This window comes from Oncorhynchus nerka, linkage group LG24 (genome assembly GCF_034236695.1).
Source record: "Oncorhynchus nerka isolate Pitt River linkage group LG24, Oner_Uvic_2.0, whole genome shotgun sequence".
Lineage (NCBI taxonomy): Eukaryota > Metazoa > Chordata > Actinopteri > Salmoniformes > Salmonidae > Oncorhynchus > Oncorhynchus nerka.
Window position 1 is genome coordinate 10,003,564 of NC_088419.1, and position 22,702 is coordinate 10,026,265.

The following is a 22,702-nucleotide window of genomic DNA, read 5'->3' on the forward strand; positions in this document are numbered from 1 at the left end:
TTTCATATCAAACACTGGGCGGGGGGGGTAGATCAAATCAGACTTCATGCTTTAGTGTACAAAAGGTTTTTATTTTCCAAACTATTGTCTAGGCGTTAACCTCGTCACAATAAGTTGTATAAGGGAGATATAAAGCGGAACAGAAACACCACTCCATTTAAACATTCAATACAAATGGGCTCAAATAAAAACAGCACATACAACGTTTTCACAGGGTGTCTTCTTCACTGAGGATAAAACATAAATCCCCTAATAGTTACCTTACACCACCCCTACACTGAGGATAAAACATTATTTTACTGCCAATCACAACAAAGACCCACACACACAAAAAAAGATGGTATTCTATCAACAAAAAAAAACAGCATAAAACATAAATCCCCTTACACCACCCCTACACTGAGATGAGAATGGTACGACCCAAAACATTAACCAATCACATTCCTTACCATCATGCAACAGTACTTGAATTCTCAACAGTTCATGATATCAGAGCTACCAACCAACAGCAGGGGGGGGGGGGCAATCAATCACACATGAGCTTTGAATGACAAAAAAAACCATTCCAAGTAAAATTACTGACCGAAACAAAACCAGTAAAAAAAAATTTAAAAAAAGGTTTAGGGAATAAATGCTCAAAATGTAACCGTCATTGTGTTCAGAGACTGATGCTTTTACTGAGAACACCCATGATGCTGCAGGAGGTCAAAGGTCAGCCATGTCAGAAGAGGGGGGGGGGGGGCATAGGGAGGAAACAGAGGGGGAAATACAGATTCAGGAGGCCAGTACTGCTAGGTGTTACAGTTCCTGGCCCTGACCTGTAGTCTTACTAAAACTGTGTGTGTGTTCATGTTTGTCTTAATGCGAGTGTATTCATGTACTGTGTGCAAGTGTGAGCTCATGTCAAAACGTGTATATTCCTGTTCTCAATACTCAGTGGCGGCTGTCTGTGGACGGGGAACGAGAGCCACGAGACCTAGACCTGGAAGGTGACCTGGAAGGTGCACGCTGTGCAGGGGGAGGGGAGTGGGGAGAGGCAGACTTGCTGGGCTTGGAGGGCCGTTTGGAGGAAGTGGAGGAGGTCTCCTTGGCCCTGGGCGGTGGGGAACCGGGGGCGGCTCCTCCTGCACCGCCGCGGGGGGCCGGGGAGCCGCTGTGGGACCTGGAACGGGAGCGGTTGTAGTCCCTCTTGGGGGAGTGGGACCTGGAACGACGGGGTGTCCTGGAGCGGGACGGGGAGCGGTTACGAGAACGGGAACGAGAGGAGCTCTCTGAACGGGAGCGACTCCTGGAGAAGAGGAAGGAGAAAAGGATAAACGCACTTCAAGTCACGTTTTGACCACACACCCTTTTTTTTTGATTGGAACAGAACTTTACATACCCAAGTGGTCAGTGTGACTTTTTGGATCTGAATGGCAAAACTTTGACAAAGATGCTCAAAGTTGACCCATTTTAAATACCATGCCTTTAAAATCACTGGAAAATAAATCGGTTAAGGATCTTAAAAGCTTAAAGTAAAAAAAAAAAAGTTTTAAAAAAAGCTTCTCTTCCCCTCTTTAACATGACTCTTTCCCCTCCCTTCATATTAGCATGTTGTTGTATCTTAGACACTATTTTCTACCGCTACGGTTGTTATGTTGTGTCACCATCAGTTGAGACATGCTCTTGAACACAGGGTGGGGGTGTCATGTTTCGGCTGATAAAATGGAATAGAATTTAAAATGTCAACTTTCAAAATGGCACCACAAAAATGGTTAGAGGTCCAGGGAGAGAGACGGAGAACATCGAATTGAATAGGAATATCCGTTTTAAAATTATACTGCCAATCCTCTATAGGAAACCTATTGAATTAGCATTTAAGTTGACATTCGACCGCAGGAGAACCGTTGCAGTAGCAAGTAGAAGATATCAATATCAAATATAAAATGTAAATGGAGAACCAGCTCATTTGCAATGGTCTGAAGGGATAAGTTCATCCTATTTCTGAGATTGTAATGACACCCATCCTGTCTGTAGTCAAGAGCATGTTGTGTTTCGACCGATGGGAGGCACAACACAAAAACATCAGGTGATGTGAAATATGGTCTAATCTACAAAATATACTAATAATAATAAAACATTTAAAAAGATATATATATTAAAAAAAAGTTTAAAAATGACCATCTTAAATATTTTTCTTCAATAAATAATCAAGTCGTTTGAAAACCCTGTTTGTAAACTTTTAAATGATTAATCAGCCATTTATCTTTTCCAGTGATGAAGACACGGATGTCTCATGTTATAGGTCAACGTTGAGCACCTTCATCTCTTGAATGTTTTGGCTTTCAGGTCCAACAGTCACTTTCTGACCACTTCAATGAGCAAACGTGTATGGGAAGTATTTAGATTCAACAAACAAACAAAAAGTAGATGGCAAAAGTGATTTAATTCAAATGGATTTACCCTAAATAAAACCATCTGTCTGTTGTCTTATCAGTTCACTGTTGTCTTATTCAAATACACCGATAGTACATCCTTCCCTCAGTTCCTTAGAGGAAACATCTAGAAGGGCTTTAGTCTCCAGACCAACTCACCTCTTCTTAGCTGCCTCGATCAGCTTGATTTTCCTTCCATTGATCTCCTTGCCAGACAGCTTCTCAACAGCGTTTTTCAGATCGCTGTAAGAAGCGAACTCGACCACCCTTGAAGACCGACATGACAAAAACAACAGGTCAGTAGGGATATAACCGAGACCTTGGTTTAAAATGTCCGTTATATTAGGAGTATGGACGTTGGCAACGCGTCTAGGAAGAACAGCTAGGGGAGCGCACGCCATTCTTACCCTTCGTTGAGCTTGGGGCGGTGGGCGTCTGCAAAGGTGACTTCCCCCGCCTGTCTCATGAAATCTTTCAGGTCCTACACAACGACAGGCTAAGTTAGGACCGGACCGGGACAACACTGTCAACATAATGCATCATATTTCCCCAAAGAGAGAAAGATATCATAGAGCAACTACAAAGTAGAGGACGACCGATTCATCCGAGTAGAGGACGACCGATTAATCCGAATGGCCGATTAATTAGGGCCGATTTCAAGTTCTCATAACAATCGGAAATCGGTAATTTGACGACTTTTTTTATTTAAAAAAAATCTTTATTTAACTAGGCACGTCAGTTAAGAATACATTCTTATTTTCAATGACGGCCTAGGAACCGTGTGTGTGTTAACTGCCTTGTTCAGGGGCAGAACGACAGATTTTGTACCTTGTCAGCTCAGGGATTCAATCTTGCAACCTTACGGTTAACTAGTCCAACGCTCTAACCACCTGCCTCACGAGGAGCCTGACTGTTACGTGAATGCAGTAAGAAGCCAAGGTAAGTTGCTAGCTAGCATTAAACTTAATCATAATCACTAGTTACTACTACACATGGTTGATGATATTACTAGTTTATCTAGCGTGTCCTGTTTTGCATATAATCGATGCGGTGCGCATTCGCGAAAAAGGACTGTCGTTGCTCCAATGTGTACCTAACCATAAACACCAATGCCTTTCTTAAAATCAATACACAAGTATATATTTTTAAACCTGCTTATTCAGCTAAAATAAATCCAGGTTAGCAGGCAATATTAACCAGGTGAAATTGTGTCACTTCTCTTGTGTTCATTGCACGCAGAGTCAGTGTATATGCAACAGTTTGGGCCGCCCAATTTGCCAGCTATACTGTTACACTGGCAATACTATAGTGCCTATAAGAACATCCAATATTCAAAGGTTAATGAAATATAAGTGGTAGAGAGAGAAATAGTCCTATAACTACAACCTAAAACTTCTTACCTGGGAATATTGAAGACTCATGTTAAAAGGAACCACCAGCTTTCATATGTTCTCGTGTTCTGAGCAAGGAACTTAAACAGTAGCTTTCTTACATGGCACATATTGCACTTTTACTTTCTTCTCCAACACTTTGTTTTTACATTATTTAAACCAAATTGAACATGTTTCATTATTTATTTGAGGCTAAATTGATTTTATTGATGTATTATATTAAGTTAAAATAAGTGTTCATTCAGTATTGTTGTAATAGTCATTACAACTATATATTTTTAAATCTTTATTTAAAATCGGCCGATTAATCTTTTTTTTGTCCTCCAATAATCGGTATCGGCGTTGAAAAATCATAAATCGGTCGACCTCTACTACAAAGGCTAAGATACCTAGAGGGGTCCAAGAACCTTAGAGAACACTGCAAAATGACTGGCTGTCTGGTCCAGCAACACAGAATCATTGTGTTATAAATGTTGTCAGTTCAACGGTTAGGTCTGTCTGTGTGCGAAGTCGTGGGTACATTTGACGTCCGCGACCAATCAACTTGACAAAACTAGCTGTTCAGAATACGCCACAGACCTCCTTAAGAAACCCCTTTGTAGCAAATATAAGAGCTTGGCAAAATGGCCAAAAATAAGTATTCAACTGAACAGAGGCTACAAAGCCCTACAAGCTTAAGACCGTTTCTAAGGAAATGTGATGAAAGCCTTTGCCAGAAAAACAAAATGGTAGCTTACACAGTTGGATCTTTTTGCTACTAATTGGTCTTTTGACCAATCATATTAGCACTGAAAAATATCTGACCAAAACAGAACGGCGAGCGTGCATGAAGATGGCAGATTTCAGATAGCAGATTTTAGCACTATCTGAAATCTGCCATCTTCATGCACGCTCGCCGTTCTGTTTTTTTAACCCCCCCCCCTGACTGATTGGTCAGATATTTTTCAGTGCTAATATGATTGGTCAGATATTTTTATATAATCTTTTGTTCTTTAATTAACGGCACCCTGGAGCTAAAGTTAGGATCATGTACACTGCTATGATTTTTTAAAAACATTCTTTTATTTTTTATTACCGAGAGCGATGTAAAAAAAAAAAGAAAGACTGACAACTTAGCAAAACAAAGAATTTGTGGTAGGTGAAAGTGAAACATCTTTATGCACCTCCACTATAGAGAAATAGTACCGGCATCTTCTTGAAGGCACCAACTACGCCACGGTTCGTTGGACAATGCCTACGGGGAAATTAACTGTGTTTCTGTTGGATTTTTGGATAAACAGCACATTTTTTTTGAAGAAGAATTTATGTCATATCAAAAGGCTTCATTAAAAAAAAAGGTAACGTTAACTGACTGCTATTATCTCAGAAGAAAATGTACAAGAGCTCTTAAACTCGTGTTGACCTTTAGTCCGCATTCATTCCAAAACCCCTATTCTCTCCCCCGTAGGGACGATTCTACCACGACAATCTTCATCGGCATCACTGAATTTGGAAGGACCTAATATCAATAAGCATAAATGCTTCATAAAAAAAAGTAACGTTAACTGACTATCGTATCGTCGAACATGAGGTAATGCATTCTGTTTTTTTTTTAGAACTGTAAACACAGCCTACGTGATCTGCAATTGAATCTGTAAAAAAACGGAGGAAGCTAACGTCAAATATTTCAAGTTGACCCGAACATTGATTGATTATTATTATTATTATTGATTATTTTTTGCATTGTCTCAAAATTATTGGACCCCGCTGTCTTTAAAAACAACTACACAGAATAGTCATCAATATAAAAAGTCTGCATGACCAGCAGAGGTGTTTGTGTTGATGAACCCCAAGAGCCCTGTCGTCTCTGGCTAGACAGGAGCTCCCTAACACCCGGGACGGGAACCCCATCTAGGGCTCAGCACCCGCCCCTCAGTCTCAGTACAGAGAGTCAACAGGGAGGAAGAGAGGAAACTAATACCTGATAACGACCCCTTTGGAGCAGGCCGTAGCAGGCTCTCCTAGTCCACCATACCATAACCACCTTGATCGCACCTTGTGATCCAACCTTGACCTCTCGTGACCTCGCTCAGCAGATTTTATCCACTTCTGGGCACCTCTCGCGATGTGCGGACGGAACCACAGCACATGGGGAGGGGATTGGGGGAGATATGGATCGATCGAAGCCTCTCAAATTAACGAACCACCATGGATCAGACCAAAACACCGCCACCATCATCATGAACACCATCATCGAATCTCCTCTTTCTGCCTCTCTGTTTGTGATTTGTCAGCACGGCGCTCCGGCCATCGAGGCCCCCACCAGGGGGACAGCGAGTGTGAGCGAAGGGGCAGCCAGCGCTTCTAGAGCAGAGCGAGTAGTGGAACCCGGGGCTGGGACCTGACCCCCCGACCAAGCGAGGGAGCACTCTCTCATACGACCAGCAGGAGGAGAGGAACCAACTAGGAGCGGGCCGACAGGCACGCTGGCTGGCACGACATGGCTCAACCCAGAGAGAGGGACCCTGATTGGGTTAACTCCACCATAAGAAGCGCTCTCTTCCATACGACACAACAGTCAGGCTGGCAAATAAAGGGGTGAAGAATTGGTTAAAATTAAAAAACAGACAAATGGTTTTTCTCCCTCTTGTATCTAATCAACTGCATTCTTTAGCTGCAGCAAATAGCTATGGCTAGCCATTTCTCCACCGGAAGCTCTCAGGAAAGGGCTGGATATGTACTGAGAGCTCTTGATAGGTTATTAAATACTGTGCAAGGAGCCATTTGGGCCAATCACAACACATTTAGTGCTGTCGATTTGCATATTTATTTGCTCTCAGCCCATGGAATATTACCACATATACTAAAATAAACGCAGGCAAAAAACCAACAAAAGGAAAGAGTATGAGTCTTGTATTAGTCTTTACCTGGACGGCACCAGGAAGTTGCCTTGAGATCATTACTAGTGAAGATTTCAGGTATAAAGCTGAGCGTTCTCTCCGTCTGATCAGTCAGAGCCTGGAGTTACTAACAGGCAGGTAGAGACACACCCAGGTAAGGAACTCACCTGCCAGCTGACGCGAGATGACAGGTTCTCCACGATGAGACGGTTCTCCGTACGCATCGGAGGAGGGTTCCTACTGCGATGAGGGGGGAGACAAAGAACAGTGTGAGAACCTTGCAGATGACCTAGAATCGTGGTTCCCTTACAGTGGGTGAGAACACATTGGTGGGTCATGGTTGTAGTTCCTTCGTCCTAGCCAAAGCCGGGATGTGGTCCCGACTAGTAGCCTAATATTTTTTTTTTTTGCTGTGGTGGGAGAGGGAACCGCAGTACTGATTTAGGATCAGTTTTCCCTCTGTCCATTTGTTATAATCTAACATGCGTATCAGATCTTAGAACACCCCCAACTATGCTTTGTGTCTACAGGACCATGACTGAACTATTTTAGGGGATGAGAGCAGTCTCAGCCCACACAGAGCTGCTGATAGCTTGCTGGTCTCCTAGATTAGGTTGGATTTACACAACATAACCACAAGTGTGTGGACAACTGCTCGTCGAACATCTCGTTCCAAAACCAAGGGCCTTTGCTGCTATAATAGCCTCCACTCTTCTGGGAAGGCTTTCCACTAGATGTTGGAACATTGCTGCTATAACAGCCTCCACTCTTCTGGGAAGGCTTTCCACTAGATGTTGGAACATTGCTGCTATAACAGCCTCCACTCTTCTGGGAAGGCTTTCCACTAGATGTTGGAACATTGCTGCTATAATAGCCTCCACTCTTCTGGGAAGGCTTTCCACTAGATGTTGGAACATTGCTGCTATAACAGCCTCCACTCTTCTGGGAAGGCTTTCCACTAGATGTTGGGAGCATTGCTGAGGGGAATTGCTTCCATTCAGCCACAAGAGCATTAGTGAGGTCGAACACTGATGTTGGGTGATTAGGCCTTATGCCAATTCATCCCAGGTCAGGGCTCTGTGCAGGCCAGTCAAGTTCTTCCACACCGATGTCAACAAACCATTTCTGTATGGACCTTGCACTGTCATGCTGAAACAGGAAAGGGCCTTCCCCAAACTGTTGCCACAAAGTTGGAAGCACAGAATCATCTAGAATGTCATTGTATGCTGTAGTGTTAAGATTTCCCTTCACTGGAACAAAGAGGCCAAGCCCGAACCATGAAAAACAGTCCCAGGCCATTATTCCTCCTCCACCAAACTTTACAGTTGTCATTATGCATTGGGGCAGGTAGCGTTCTCCTGGCATCCGCCAACCCCAGATTTGTCCGTTGGATGCCAGATGGTAAAGTGTGATACATCACTCCAGAGAACGTGTTTCCACTGATCCAGAGACCCAATGGTGGCGAGCTTTACACCACTCCAGCCGACGCTTGGCATTGCGCATGGTGATCTTATGCTTGTGTGCGGCTGCTCGGCCATGGAAACCCATTTCATGAAGCTGCCGACAAAACGTTATTGTGCCGACGTTGCTTCCAGGGGCAGTTTGGAACTCGGTAGTGGGTGTTGCAACCAAGGACAGATTTTTAAAATTTATTATTTTTATTTTTTATTTTACAAGCGCCCACTCTGACCTCGTGTGGCTTACCACTTCACAGCTGAGCAGTTCTTGCTCCAGACGTTCCAACTTCACAATAACAGCACTTACAATTGACCAGGGCAGCTCCAGCAGGGCAGAAATTTGACAAACTGACTTGTTGGAAAAGTGGCAGTGCCACATTGACAGTCACAGAGCTCTTCAGTAAGGCCATTCTACAGCCAATGTTTGTTCTCGGGAGATTACATGGCTGTGTGCTCCATTTTATACACCTGTCAGTATTGGGTGTGGCTGAACTCAACGAATCCACCAAATATGAAGGGGTGTCCACATACTTTTGTATACATCGTTTATATTCATAGCAATTTTCCAAAAAGGTGCTTCATATGGACAGAATGTGGAATAAACTGTCATTTGAACTTACTCTGCCGGTTGTCCCCTTGGTTGGTTTGTCCTTATGGAAATTTGAGACAAAATATCCACAGGAAAGTATTATTAAACAAGACTTTAAAAATGCTGGTACTGAGAAGTCTATATCCTGGCATGTGCATGCACGCAATTACATTGTGCGCGTGCCTCAGGTGATGAACAAACCACGAAAGCTACGTACAGACACCAGTGTTTTAAAGTTGGTTTAATAACACCTTGGATGTGTGTATTTTTGTCTCAACTGTCCACAATGTAAAAAGGGACTTCAGGGACCTATATGTTGTTAGCGACGAGTGTGGAAAGTCCCCACTGGAAATAGTAGGAGGCTAGCGAATAGTATGAATGTCCATATTACCTCCGACTATCCTGGGAGCCACGGCCGTAGCGATCTGGGAAGCGGCCACCACCACCTCCTCCTCCTCCCCCTCCTCCTCCACCACCACCACCACCACCTCCTCCTCCTCTGTCCCCACCGCGTCCTCGGCCACCACGCAGGCGCACTCGGGCGTGCTCAATGGTTACCCTAAGAGAGAGAATGGAGAGGTGAGGGGGGAGAGAGGAGAGAACAGAGGGGCTATGGAAGGATGTTCTAACTACCACAGATCCTTAATTGATATGTGGGCACTGTGAGCCAACGTGGTTGTGAGGTGTAAATGTCCATCGTGAACAGAGCCGCAGTCACTTTACCTCTCGTTGCAGAGCTCCTTGCCGTCCAGCTCATAAACGGCATCCTCAGCATCCCTGGGATCATCAAACTCCTGGACAACATAGAACAGTCAGAACACTATCTATTCTAGAACAGTCAGAACACTATCTATTCTAGAACAGTCAGACCACTATCTATTCTAGAACATTCAGACCACTATCCATTCTAGAACAGTCAGAACACTATCCATTCTAGAACAGTCAGAACACTATCCATTCTAGAACAGTCAGACCACTATCCATTCTAGAACAGTCAGACCACTATCCATTCTAGAACAGTCAGAACACTATCTATTCTAGAACAGTCAGAACACTATCTATTCTAGAACAGTCAGAACACTATCTATTCTAGAACAGTCAGAACACTATCTATTCTAGAACAGTCAGAACACTATCCATTCTAGAACATTCAGACCACTATCCATTCTAGAACAGTCAGAACACTATCCATTCTAGAACAGTCAGAACACTATCCATTCTAGAACAGTCAGAACACTATCCATTCTAGAACAGTCAGAACACTATCCATTCTAGAACAGTCAGACCACTATCCATTCTAGAACATTCAGACCACTATCTATTCTAGAACATTCAGACCACTATCTATTCTAGAACAGTCAGACCACTATCCATTCTAGAACATTCAGACCACTATCCATTCTAGAACATTCAGACCACTATCCATTCTAGAACATTCAGACCACTATCCATTCTAGAACAGTCAGACCACTATCCATTCTAGAACATTCAGACCACTATCCATTCTAGAACAGTCAGACCACTATCCATTCTAGAACAGTCAGACCACTATCCATTCTAGAACAGTCAGACCACTATCCATTCTAGAACATTCAGACCACTATCCATTCTAGAACATTCAGCTAGCACACAGCAATGACTTAGCGGAGTTGGTAATTGAGGGCTTAGCTAAGCGTGTCAGGGAGTAGATTTAAATGCACACTAACAATTTTATATATAAAAAAATATTTTGGCAGCTGGTCGAGTACGGCATTAGTAACGTAAACACCTTACTCTGCTAAACTTCATACATAAAAAAAAAAAAACAGAGTTAGCAGTGTAAGGTGTTTACTAATGCCATTTGATGTTTTAATGGACAAATTGTGCTTTTCTTTAAAAAAACAAGGACATTTCTAAGTGACCCCAAACTTTATATAAACACACAATACCATTCAAAAGTTTAGGGTAACTGAGAAATGCCCTTATTTTTTAAAGAAAAGCACATTTTGTCCATTAAAATAACACCAAATTGATGATAAATACATTCTAGACATTGTTAATGTTGTAAATTACTATTGTAGCTGGAAACAGATGATTGTTTAATGGAATATCTACATAGACGTACAGAGGCCCATTATCAGCAACCATCACTCCTGTGTTCCAATGGAATATCTACATAGACGTACAGAGGCCCATTATCAGCAACCATCACTCCTGTGTTCCAATGGAATATCTACATAGAGGTACAGAGGCCCATTATCAGCAACCATCACGCCTGTGTTCCAATGGCACATTGTGTTAGCTAATCCAAGTTGATAATTTTAAAAAGGCTAATTGATCATTAGAAATCCCTTTTGCAATTATGTTAGCACAGCTGAAAACTGTTCCTGATTAATAAAGAAGAAGCAAAAAAGATTATCTGGAGAATCAGCATTTGTGGGTTCGATTACAGGCTCAAAATGACCAGAAACAAAGAACTTTCTTCTGAAACTCATCAGTCTATTCTTGTTCTGATAAATGATGGCTATTCTATGCGAGAAATTGCCAAGAAATTGAAGATATCAGACGACACTGTACTACTCCCTTCAGAGAACAGCGCAAACTGTGACTAATCAGAATAGAAAGAGTGGGAGGCCCCGGTGCACAACTGAGCAAGAGGACAAGTACATTGGAGTGTCTAGTTTGAGAAACAAAAGCCTCACAAATCCTCAACTGGCAGCTTCATTAAATAGTACTCGCAAAACACCAGTCTCAACGTCAACAGTGAAGAGGCGACTCCGGGATGCTGGCCTTCTAGGCAGAGTTCCTCTGTCCAGTGTGTGTTCTTTTGACCATCTTTAAATCTTTTCTTTTTATTGGCCAGTCTGAGATATGGCTTTTTCTTTGCAACTCTGCCTAGGAAGACTAGCATCCCGGAGTCGCCTCTTCACTGTTGAGACTGGTGTTTTGCGGGTACTATTTAATGACGCTGCCAGTCTAGTTTATCCCCTGAAAGTTAACTTGTTAATAATGTAGCCTGTGTATACAGGAAGATGTAGTATGGAGAATAGGAGCCATTTTGGCCTGTTTAGGAGCTGTGTATATGATGTCTGTCAGGGGTTATTTTCTACTTGTTCTGTACACCAGCGGGTACTATATGTTGGGTGATATAGGGTAGGGGGTAGCCTAGCGGTTAGAGCATAGGTCTATTAACCGGAAGGTTGCAAGTTCAAACCCCTGAGCTGGCAAGGTCGATCTGTCGTTCTGCCCCTGAACAGGCAGTTAACCTAGGCCGTCATTGAAAATAAGAATTTGTTCTTAACTGACTTGCCTAGTTAACCTCTTCAACCTATGGGGGCGCTATGTCATTATTGGATAAAAAGACGGGCCCGTTTTAAGCGCAATAGTTTGTCACGAAAAGATGCTCGACTATGCATGGAATTGACAGCCTTGGAAAGACAAAACTCTGACGTTTCCAAAACTGCAAAGATATTATCTGTGAGTGCCCCAGAACTAATGCTACAGGCGAAACCAAGATGAAGTTTCATACTGGAAATCCCCCAGATTCTGAAGGCGCTGTGTTCCAATGTCTCCTTATATGGCTGTCAATGCGCCTTTGTGTCGTTTCTCCAAGGTGTCTGCAGCATTGTGACGTGTTTGTAGGCATATCATTGGAAGATTGACCATAAGAGACTACATTTACCCGGTGTCCCGCCCGGTGTCGAAATGATTGCGTTCCATTTCTTCAGAAGAGAAAGTCAACTGCCACGAAGGATTTTATCGTCGATAGATATGTGAAAAACACCTTGAGGATTGATTCTAAACATCGGTTTGCCATGTTTCTGTCGATATTATGGAGTTAATTTGGAAAAAAGTTCGCGTTTTAATGACTTAATTTTCGTTTTTTTCCCTTACCCAAACGTGATGAAGAATGAAGAAGAAAACGGACCGATTTGTCAACACATAATATTTTTTGTAAAGACGGAACATTTGCTATCTAACTGAGAGTCTCCTCATTGAAAACATCTGAAGTTCTTCAAAGGTCAATGATTTTATTTGAATCCTTTTCTGGTTTTGTGAAAATGTTCCATGCTGAAAGAGAGGCATAATCCTATGCTAGGCTATCAATACTGTTACACAAATGCTTGTTTTGCAATGGTTGAGAAGCATATTTTGAAAATCTGAGATGACAGTGTTGTTAACAAAAGGCTAAACTTGAGAGCAAATAGATTAATTTCATTTCATTTGCGATTTTCATGAATAGTTAACGTTGCGTTATGGTAATGAGCTTGAGGCTGTAGTCACGATACCGGATCCGGGATGGCTCGACGCAAGAAGTTAAATAAAGGTTAAAAAAATAAAAATAAATTAAAAATAAAAAAATTCATAGGAAAACCCTTTATCATCATTCTGAAGTCGCCAGATTGACTTTAGATGCAGTACAACGTTAGCGTCCTTAGCCATTTTTGAACAACATCGGCATCTGCCTAAAGTAAATTTGACATGATAATGCTGGCAAAGTTGTTTCCTACAAATTTTTTTTGGGGGGACTTAAGTATTAAGTTGTATTTCCAGGCACTAGATTGTAATTTTGACTAAACCGCCACCAGCCTCCGTCCAGAATGACCGGGCACCACTACTGCGCCGGCAATAGAGGGCGGCTTGAAAACTTTCATAACAACGGCCCGACGCGACCGAGTTTAGGAGGAGCAACCTATGAATGTGTTGGCCAGGCATCAACATTCTATTCTGATGTCTCGCCAATGCTCTCAAAACTACATATTTCCCGTTTTGAAACGATCAACCAAAGGTGCGAGTGCATACTGGGTAGCGAGCCAATTTGCCGCGATCCATCAATCAATCAACGTAGCCTATCATTTCTGTCCGCAGCAATCGTGATTAAACACCATCTAAAAAATATAAAAAATTGAAAAGGGGATGTTAACTTCAATGTAGACCTACTTAGTGGTTGGATTAAAAAGTATATGAGTTCTACTTACCACTTCACGACGTTTCTACTGTACGAAGTTTCTACTGGTAGCTTGCTAAGTAAACATCAGCTAACAGAACATCGGCAAAAAGCACCCGTCTGTTGATTGACAGGCAGAGCCAACAACGGATGGGAAATGAACCTAAACCTCTCCTCCTGGTCAGGTATAGATTACTTTAATTTCACATCACTCCTATCCAATAAATGGTGGCCAATATTGAGAGAAATTGTGAAGCTACCCTCGCTAATTTAATGCCATAAAAAGCAGGCAGTGACCTGCTGCGGAACTCTGATAGAGCTAAACGTGCGCAATTTATTTGCATGGAATCAAAAGTAGTAGTCTAGCAGATCTGACTGTAATCTTTAAGAGGTGACCATATTAAAAGCAAATATTTAACACTGACTTTAAAAACAGCACACTTGTCAATGGTTTCAGCAAATCAAACACTCCATCTTATGGTGACCAGCTTTTTCTTATTTAACTGACTTTCCTAGTTAAATAAAAGGTGAAGAACAAGTTCTTATTTACAATGATGGCCTGCCGGGGAACAGGGAGTTAACTGCCTTGTTCCGGGGGCAAAATTACAGATTTTTACCTCGTCAGCTCGGGGATTCGATCCAGCAACCTTTCGGTTACCGGTCCAACGCTCTAACCACTAGGCTATCTATCTTCTAAATAGTTCAGATACAAACTCTGGGCATGTTCGTAAATACACTGTGGCTAACTACTTTCAGATCACTCACACCTGAGTGTGCTTAGGGCATATGGGCCGGGTGAGGTTCTCTCTCATTTGTGTCTGGAAGTAGCTAGCAAGCCAGCCAACTTCAGCCAGATAGCTTGGGTGCTTGACTGCTGTTCACAACGCTAGGATCAACCCTACTCCTCTCTTTACAAACCAATAGTACAGTTGAAACTGCAGTAACTGCAGCCGACTGTGGTATTTACACTGCACAAGTACAGCAGTATTTAGTATTTTGAAAGCAGTATTTTTTCGTAAAGCCCGGGCCACTCTCCGAGAGCAAAACACTCTGAACTTACTAAAGACCCAGACCACAATTGAAGGCAATTCACTCCGGAGGGCACTTGTAAATTCAGAGCTTTGTCAGATTGTCCTTTTGCAAATTCAGGGCGTTTTGCTCTCGGATCACACACTTGATCCAAGGGTTCTGACCTAACAACGGTAGTCAAGCACCCAAGCTAACTGGCTAAAATTAGCTCGCTTGCTAACTACTTCCAGACACAAATGAAAGAACACCTCACTGACCATTCTAGCTGAGCTGGTTAGGCTGTTTTGGGGATATAAACAAGGAATTTATCAAACAAAAAGGACCATTTGTGATGTTTCTGGGACACATTGGAGTGCCAACTGAAGATCTTCAAAGGTAAGGCATGAATTATATAGTTTTGTGTCGCACCTGCCTGGTTGAAATATTTTCATGTGTTTGTATGATGGGGCGCTGTCCTCGGATAATCGCATGGTTTGCTTTCACCGTAAAGCCTGGCGGCTGGATTAAGAAGTTTGTTTCTTGAAATCGGAGTAGATAGTGAATATATGAACGCCCCTATAGGCCTGAACTCAGAATAACTCAGAATCAAATAGGCATCACAAAAATAACACGGTCGCTGTGGTAGAAAGTTTATTTTGAGTGGCTAAGTTCTGCATATAAATCACTGTTCCATTTGGTAGCCTGATTTCAGATGTGTCCATGTAACTAGGATTGTTAGGGAAATCGTTCTTGCAATGTATGCAAACATTTTAAATGAACTATTAATGAAATAAAAGGTCGTGTGCAATTTGTGTGTATACTGACCACAAAACCAAAGCCCCTCTTGAGGTCGATGTCTCGGATGCGGCCGTATCCTTTGAAGAATCTCTCCACGTCCTTCTCTCTGGCGGACGGGTTCAACCGGCCCACAAATATGCGGCATCCACTCATTCTGGCTGTAGGATGTGTATCTGATAGCAAAACAGTAAAAGAAAAAGAAATCGACCTATGATGACAAATATTTTTGATGAAAACGACCTATGACGACACTATATTGAAGGAATGTTGTTAAAACGTCGTGTCAGGTGGCCCAGTCACCAGAAATACTTTTAATGCGCACACCCACATCATTCATTAGCTAACAGCATTTTTTTTTTTTGCTAACGTTAGCTAGAATACCATCGTTTCCAAAGTGCAGAATGTAAACATTCAATTCATTATCAAAATAAATATAATAAACCGTGCAATCATGTATACTCATGCCGGAGAGGTTTCAAAAGCGAGTATTTATCGTTACCTTAACTGCGACAGTCATCGTGCATTTTTTATTTTGGTGGGGGGCCTTGTGATTGCGTGATCGCAAGATAAACACCACAAAGATAACACTAACAAGCTTGTTAACCACATTGTTTCCGATTAGCAATACTTGTGCATCAACATTAGTTACATCCATTTTAATTGTGAAAATCTTCATTTTTAACATACCTTTCTGTGTTTTTCTTCTGCTGGGGGGGAGATTGACTTGCTGCCTCTTGAAAACACAGCGGAAAAAGACACGCACACAAAATGGAGTCGGCTTTTCAATGACACGGTGCGGTAGTACCACAGAACAACCAGATATTTCACTGTATGTATAAATGTGAAGCATCTGGTTTGCGATTCCATTCACTACCAAATATGGTAGGGAGAGGAAGCCCACTGGCGGGCAGGGGGAGGAGATGGATTTTGGCCGATATTATGCAAATCTTCTCATCAATTAAATATATAATATATATATATATATATATATTCACTCTGGAGGGCAGTTTGTCTCAATACAGTTTTCTGTTATGAACAGAACGGACTACGTTTTGTTGACACAGAGTAGGCGTTCCCTATGGGAAATATGCAGATGTGGACTACAACGCGCCAATAGGATCTCACTAGCTTGTGCTTGGCTCTGCCCACTATGACTCATTTGTTCGCATTGGAAACGGTAAACTGTGGTCTGTCTTGGTTTAGTTATAAAATATCTTTGGTAGTACTTTATCTAGCCGCTAGGTATCACCTAGTCAGTCACAAGGTTCAAAATCTACATAAAACAATGGTTGGTGGCACTCGTCACTCATAGTAGTAGGAGGACCCAATATAAAATGGCATGGCGCTTTATGTCCTAGAGTTGATGTACTGCTGATATGTTGCTCTTGTGTTTACAGTTAGTAAGATGAACAGCTAGCTAGTATCATCTGTCCTCCAATGAGGTGTGGTTGTCCAGGAGTGTCCTTGAGGAGGAGGTCACAGTGGGTAGGCCTTAAAAGCATCTGTTCTCTACAGGCCTTTCGTCCATGTTTTCTATGGGTCTATCCATCTTTTAGCCTGCTTTACTTACTTCACATCAATCTTTGGGCCGCTGAATAAAAACACTAAACACAGATCAATTCAGGGTGTTCTTAAAATGTGTTTTATGTTCTGCTTCCTTACAACGTAAAACATGGAGGTTACAGAAGGTCTAGGTCCTCTTTAAAACATGGAGGTTATAGAAGGACTAGGTCCTCTTTAAAACATGGAGGTTACAGAAGGTCTAGGTCCTCTTTAAAACAGGGAGGTTACAGAAGGTCTAGGTCCTCTTTAAAACATGGAGGTTACAGAAGGTCTAGGTCCTCTTTAAAACAGGGAGGTTACAGAAGGTCTAGGTCCTCTTTAAAACAGGGAGGTTACAGAAGGTCTAGGTCCTCTTTAAAACAGGGAGGTTACAGAAGGTCTAGGTCCTCTTTAAAACAGGGAGGTTACAGAAGGTCTAGGTCCTCTTTAAAACAGGGAGGTTACAGGAGGTCTAGGTCCTCTTTAAAACAGGGAGGTTACAGAAGGTCTAGGTCCACTTTAAAACAGGGAGGTTACAGAAGGTCTAGGTCCTCTTTAAAACAGGGAGGTTACAGAAGGTCTAGGTCCTCTTTAAAACAGGGAGGTTACAGAAAGTCTAGGTCCTCGTTAAAACAGGGAAGTTACAGAAGGTCTAGGTCCTCTTTAAAACATGGAGGTTACAGAAGGTCTAGGTCCTCTTTAAAACAGGGAGGTTACAGAAGGTCTAGGTCCTCTTTAAAACAGGGAGATTACAGAAGGTCTAGGTCCTCTTTAAAACAGGGAGGTTACAGAACGTCTAGGTCTTCTTTAAAACAGGGAGGTTACAGGAGGTCTAGGTCCTCTTTAAAACAGGGAGGTTACAGAAGGTCTAGGTCCTCTTTAAAACATGGAGGTTACAGAAGGTCTAGGTCCTCTTTAAAACAGGGAGGTTACAGAAGGTCTAGGTCCTCTTTAAAACAGGGAGATTACAGAAGGTCTAGGTCCTCTTTAAAACAGGGAGGTTACAGAACGTCTAGGTCCTCTTTAAAACATGGAGGTTACAGAAGGTCTAGGTCCTCTTTAAAACAGGGAGGTTACAGAAGGTCTATGTCCTCTTTAAAACAGGGAGGTTACAGAAGGTCTAGGTCCTCTTTAAAACAGGGAGGTTACAGAAGGTCTAGGTCCTCTTTAAAACAGGGAGGTTACAGAAGGTCTAGGTCCTCTTTAAAACAGGGAGGTTACAGAAGGTCTAGGTCCTCTTTAAAACAGGGAGGTTACAGAAGGTCTAGGTCCTCTTTAAAACATGGAGGTTACAGAAGGTCTAGGTCCTCTTTAAAACAGGGAGGTTACAGAAGGTCTAGGTCCTCTTTAAAACAGGGAGGTTACAGGAGGTCTAGGTCCTCTTTAAAACAGGGAGGTTACAGAAGGTCTAGGTCCTCTTTAAAACATGGAGGTTACAGAAGGTCTAGGTCCTCTTTAAAACATGGAGGTTACAGAAGGTCTAGGTCCTCTTTAAAACATGGAGGTTACAGAAGGTCTAGGTCCTCTTTAAAACAGGGAGGTTACAGAAGGTCTAGGTCCTCTTTAAAACAGGGAGGTTACAGGAGGTCTAGGTCCTCTTTAAAACAGGGAGGTTACAGAAGGTCTAGGTCCTCTTTAAAACATGGAGGTTACAGAAGGTCTAGGTCCTCTTTAAAACATGGAGGTTACAGAAGGTCTAGGTCCTCTTTAAAACAGGGAGGTTACAGGAGGTCTAGGTCCTCTTTAAAACAGGGAGGTTACAGAAGGTCTAGGTCCTCTTTAAAACATGGAGGTTACAGAAGGTCTAGGTCCTCTTTAAAACAGGGAGGTTACAGAAGGTCTAGGTCCTCTTTAAAACAGGGAGGTGCAACCTTCCGGTTGCATTTAATGAATCACAGGTTTAATTGTTTTTTTTTAATTGAATCATGGGCTGAATAAAGTGGGTCAATATAAAACAATCAATGATCGTGGCTTGTATAAAAGGTTAACCACAGGGTTAATCAATGATCATGGCTTGTATAAAAGGTTAACCACAGGGTTAATCAATGATCATGGCTTGTATAAAAGGTTAACCACAGGGTTAATCAATGATCATGGCTTGTATAAAAGGTTAACCACAGGGTTAATCAATGATCATGGCTTGTATAAAAGGTTAACCACAGGGTTAATCAATGATCATGGCTTGTATAAAAGGTTAACCACAGGGTTAATCAATGATCGTGGCTTGTATAAAAGGTTAACCACAGGGTTAATCAATGATCATGGCTTGTATAAAAGGTTAACCACAGGGTTAATCAATGATCATGGCTTGTATAAAAGGTTAACCACAGGGTTAATCAATGATCGTGGCTTGTATAAAAGGTTAACCACAGGGTTAATCAATGATCGTGGCTTGTATGAAAGGTTAACCACAGGGTTAATCAATGATCGTGGCTTGTATAAAAGGTTAACCACAGGGTTAATCAATGATCATGGCTTGTATAAAAGGTTAACCACAGGGTTAATCAATGATCGTGGCTTGTATAAAAGGTTAACCACAGGGTTAATCAATGATCATGGCTTGTATAAAAGGTTAACCACAGGGTTAATCAATGATCGTGGCTTGTATAAAAGGTTAACCACAGGGTTAATCAATGATCATGGCTTGTATAAAGGTTAACCACAGGGTTAATCAATGATCATGGCTTGTATAAAAGGTTAACCACAGGGTTAATCAATGATCGTGGCTTGTATAAAAGGTTAACCACAGGGTTAATCAATGATCGTGGCTTGTATGAAAGGTTAACCACAGGGTTAATCAATGATCGTGGCTTGTATAAAAGGTTTACCACAGGGTTAATCAATGATCATGGCTTGTATAAAAGGTTAACCACAGGGTTAATCAATGATCGTGGCTTGTATAAAAGGTTAACCACAGGGTTAATCAATGATCGTGGCTTGTATAAAAGGTTAACCACAGGGTTAATCAATGATCATGGCTTGTATAAAAGGTTAACCACAGGGTTAATCAATGATCGTGGCTTGTATAAAAGGTTAACCACAGGGTTAATCAATGATCGTGGCTTGTATAAAAGGTTAACCACAGGGTTAATCAATGATCATGGCTTGTATAAAAGGTTAACCACAGGGTTAATCAATGATCATGGCTTGTATAAAAGGTTAACCACAGGGTTAATCAATGATCGTGGCTTGTATAAAAGGTTAACCACAGGGTTAATCAATGATCGTGGCTTGTATAAAAGGTTAACCACAGGGTTAATCAATGATCATGGCTTGTATAAAAGGTTAACCACAGGGTTAATCAATGATCGTGGCTTGTATAAAAGGTTAACCACAGGGTTAATCAATGATCATGGCTTGTATAAAAGGTTAACCACAGGGTTAATCAATGATCATGGCTTGTATAAAAGGTTAACCACAGGGTTAATCAATGATCATGGCTTGTATAAAAGGTTAACCACAGGGTTAATCAATGATCATGGCTTGTATAAAAGGTTAACCACAGGGTTAATCAATGATCATGGCTTGTATGAAAGGGGCTTGTATAAAAGGTTAACCACAGGGTTAATCAATGATCATGGCTTGTATAAAAGGTTAACCACAGGGTTAATCTGCTTTATGTTCCCGAAACCCTTTTGAGTAAAGAAATGCCAATGTTCGCCTGAAACGATCTGGGTGAATCAAACACAAAACCAAGGTGAGTAGAATCCTTGACCAGCTGGATTTGTAGTGTAAATACCCCCGGCATGCATTCTCTTCCAGTATAGAAATGTCAAAATGGGTCGCCTCCCAAATTGCCCTTTATTCTTTATAGTGCACTACTTTTGACCAGGATCCATAGGGTTCTGGTCTATAGTAGTGCACTATATAGGGAATAGGGCTCTGGTCTATAGTAGTGCACTATATAGGGAATAGGGCTCTGGTCTATGGTCGTACCACTATATAGGGAATAGGGCTCTGGTCTATAGTAGTGCACTATATAGGGAATAGGGCTCTGGTCTATGGTCGTACCACTATATAGGGAATAGGGCTCTGGTCTATAGTAGTGCACTATATAGGGAATAGGGTTCTGGTCTATAGTAGTACCACTATATAGGGAATAGGGCTCTGGTCTATAGTAGTGCACTATATAGGGAATAGGGCTCTGGTCTATGGTAGTACCACTATATAGGGAATAGGGCTCTGGTCTATAGTAGTGCACTATATAGGGAATAGGGTTCTGGTCTATAGTAGTACCACTATATAGGGAATAGGGCTCTGGTCTATAGTAGTGCACTATATAGGGAATAGGGTTCTGGTCTATAGTAGTGCACTATATAGGGAATAGGGCTCTGGTCTATAGTAGTGCACTATATAGAGAATAGGGCTCTGGTCTATAGTAGTGCACTATATAGGGAATAGGGCTCTGGTCTATAGTAGTGCACTATATAGGGAATAGGGCTCTGGTCTATAGTAGTACCACTATATAGGGAATAGGGTTCTGGTCTATAGTAGTGCACTACATAGGAAATAGGGCTCTGGTGTCATGTTATGTCTTGTCCCTGTGCTTTCTCTTCTCTTCGATTCCCCCTGCTGGTCGTATTAGGTTACTATCTCTCTCTCTCTCTATCGTTCCGTTCCTGCTCCCAGCTGTTCCCCATTCTCCTAACGACCTCGTTTACTCTCTCACACCTGTCTCCTCTTTTGCCCTCTGATTAAGTCTCTATTTCTCTCTCTGTTTCTGCTTCTGTCCTTGTCGGATTCTTGTTTGCTTTGCCCTTGTCCCGTCCTGTCGTAATCTGCCTCTTCATCAGATGCTGCGTGTGAGCAGGTGTCTCTGTCCTCTACGGCCCGCGCCTACCCGGAGGGACCAGCAGTCTGTTGCCGCTAGCCCTGCTATTCTCTTCTACTACTAGAAGGGGGACTCTCCTGTAAAGATAGAGGATTTATGTTTTCCCTGTTTGGACATCTCCTGTAAAGATTGAGGATTTATGTTTTCCCTGTTTGGATATCTCCTGTAAAGATTGAGGATTTATGTTTTCCCTGTTTGGACATTAAAATACTCTGTTTCTGTTAAATCGCTTTTGGGTCCTCACTCACCTGCATGACAGAAGAATCCGACCAAGAATGGACCCAGCGACTTCGGATCCTCTCTACTCAGCCGTCGAGATCCAGGGAGCGATGCTAGGCAGACACGAGCAGGAATTGTCTGCTGCTCGACATGCCGTTGAGACCCTGGCCGCCCAAGTCTCCGACCTCTCGAAACATTTTCACAATCTCCGCCTCGATCCACCGGCTACTTCCAGGGCTTCCGAGTCTCCGGAGCCCAGAATTAATAACCCACCGTGTTACTCTGGGGAGCCCACTGAATGCCGCTCGTTCCTCACCCAGTGTGATATTGTGTTCTCTCTCCAGCCCAACACGTACTCCAGGGGTACAGCTCGTATCGCCTACGTCATATCTCTCCTTACTGGACGGGCTCGTGAGTGGGGCACGGCAATCTGGGAGGCAAGGGCTGAGTGTACTAACCAGTATCAGAACTTTAAGGAGGAGATGATACGGGTTTTTGATCGTTCAGTTTTTGGGAAAGAAGCTTCCAGGGCCCTGTCTTCCCTATGTCAAGGTAATCGATCCATAACGGACTACTCTATAGAGTTTCGCACTCTTGCTGCCTCCAGTGACTGGAACGAGCCGGCGTTGCTCGCTCGTTTTCTGGAG

At 42.4% G+C, this 22,702-nt stretch overlaps 1 protein-coding gene across 2 annotated transcripts; it reads right to left on the reverse strand.

Moving 5' to 3' along the window:
- Window positions 1-50: 50 nt before the first annotated feature.
- LOC115118125 (serine/arginine-rich splicing factor 5-like) lies at window positions 51-16,258 on the reverse strand. 2 transcript variants are annotated; one of them, XM_029646667.2, is made up of 9 exons: window positions 16,151-16,258; window positions 15,491-15,636; window positions 9,454-9,524; window positions 9,122-9,289; window positions 8,762-8,791; window positions 6,852-6,924; window positions 2,822-2,895; window positions 2,574-2,681; window positions 51-1,288 (listed from the first exon to the last, which is right to left on the reverse strand). In XM_029646667.2, the coding sequence occupies exons 2-9, from the start codon at window positions 15,614-15,616 to the stop codon at window positions 934-936; spliced, it is 1,005 nt and encodes a 334-aa protein (XP_029502527.2). In that variant the 5' UTR covers window positions 15,617-15,636; window positions 16,151-16,258; the 3' UTR covers window positions 51-933. The 2 variants fall into 2 exon arrangements, with proteins under 2 accessions (XP_029502527.2, XP_029502528.2); XM_029646668.2 differs by lacking the exon at window positions 8,762-8,791.
- Between the last annotated feature and the right edge of the window lie 6,444 nt (window positions 16,259-22,702).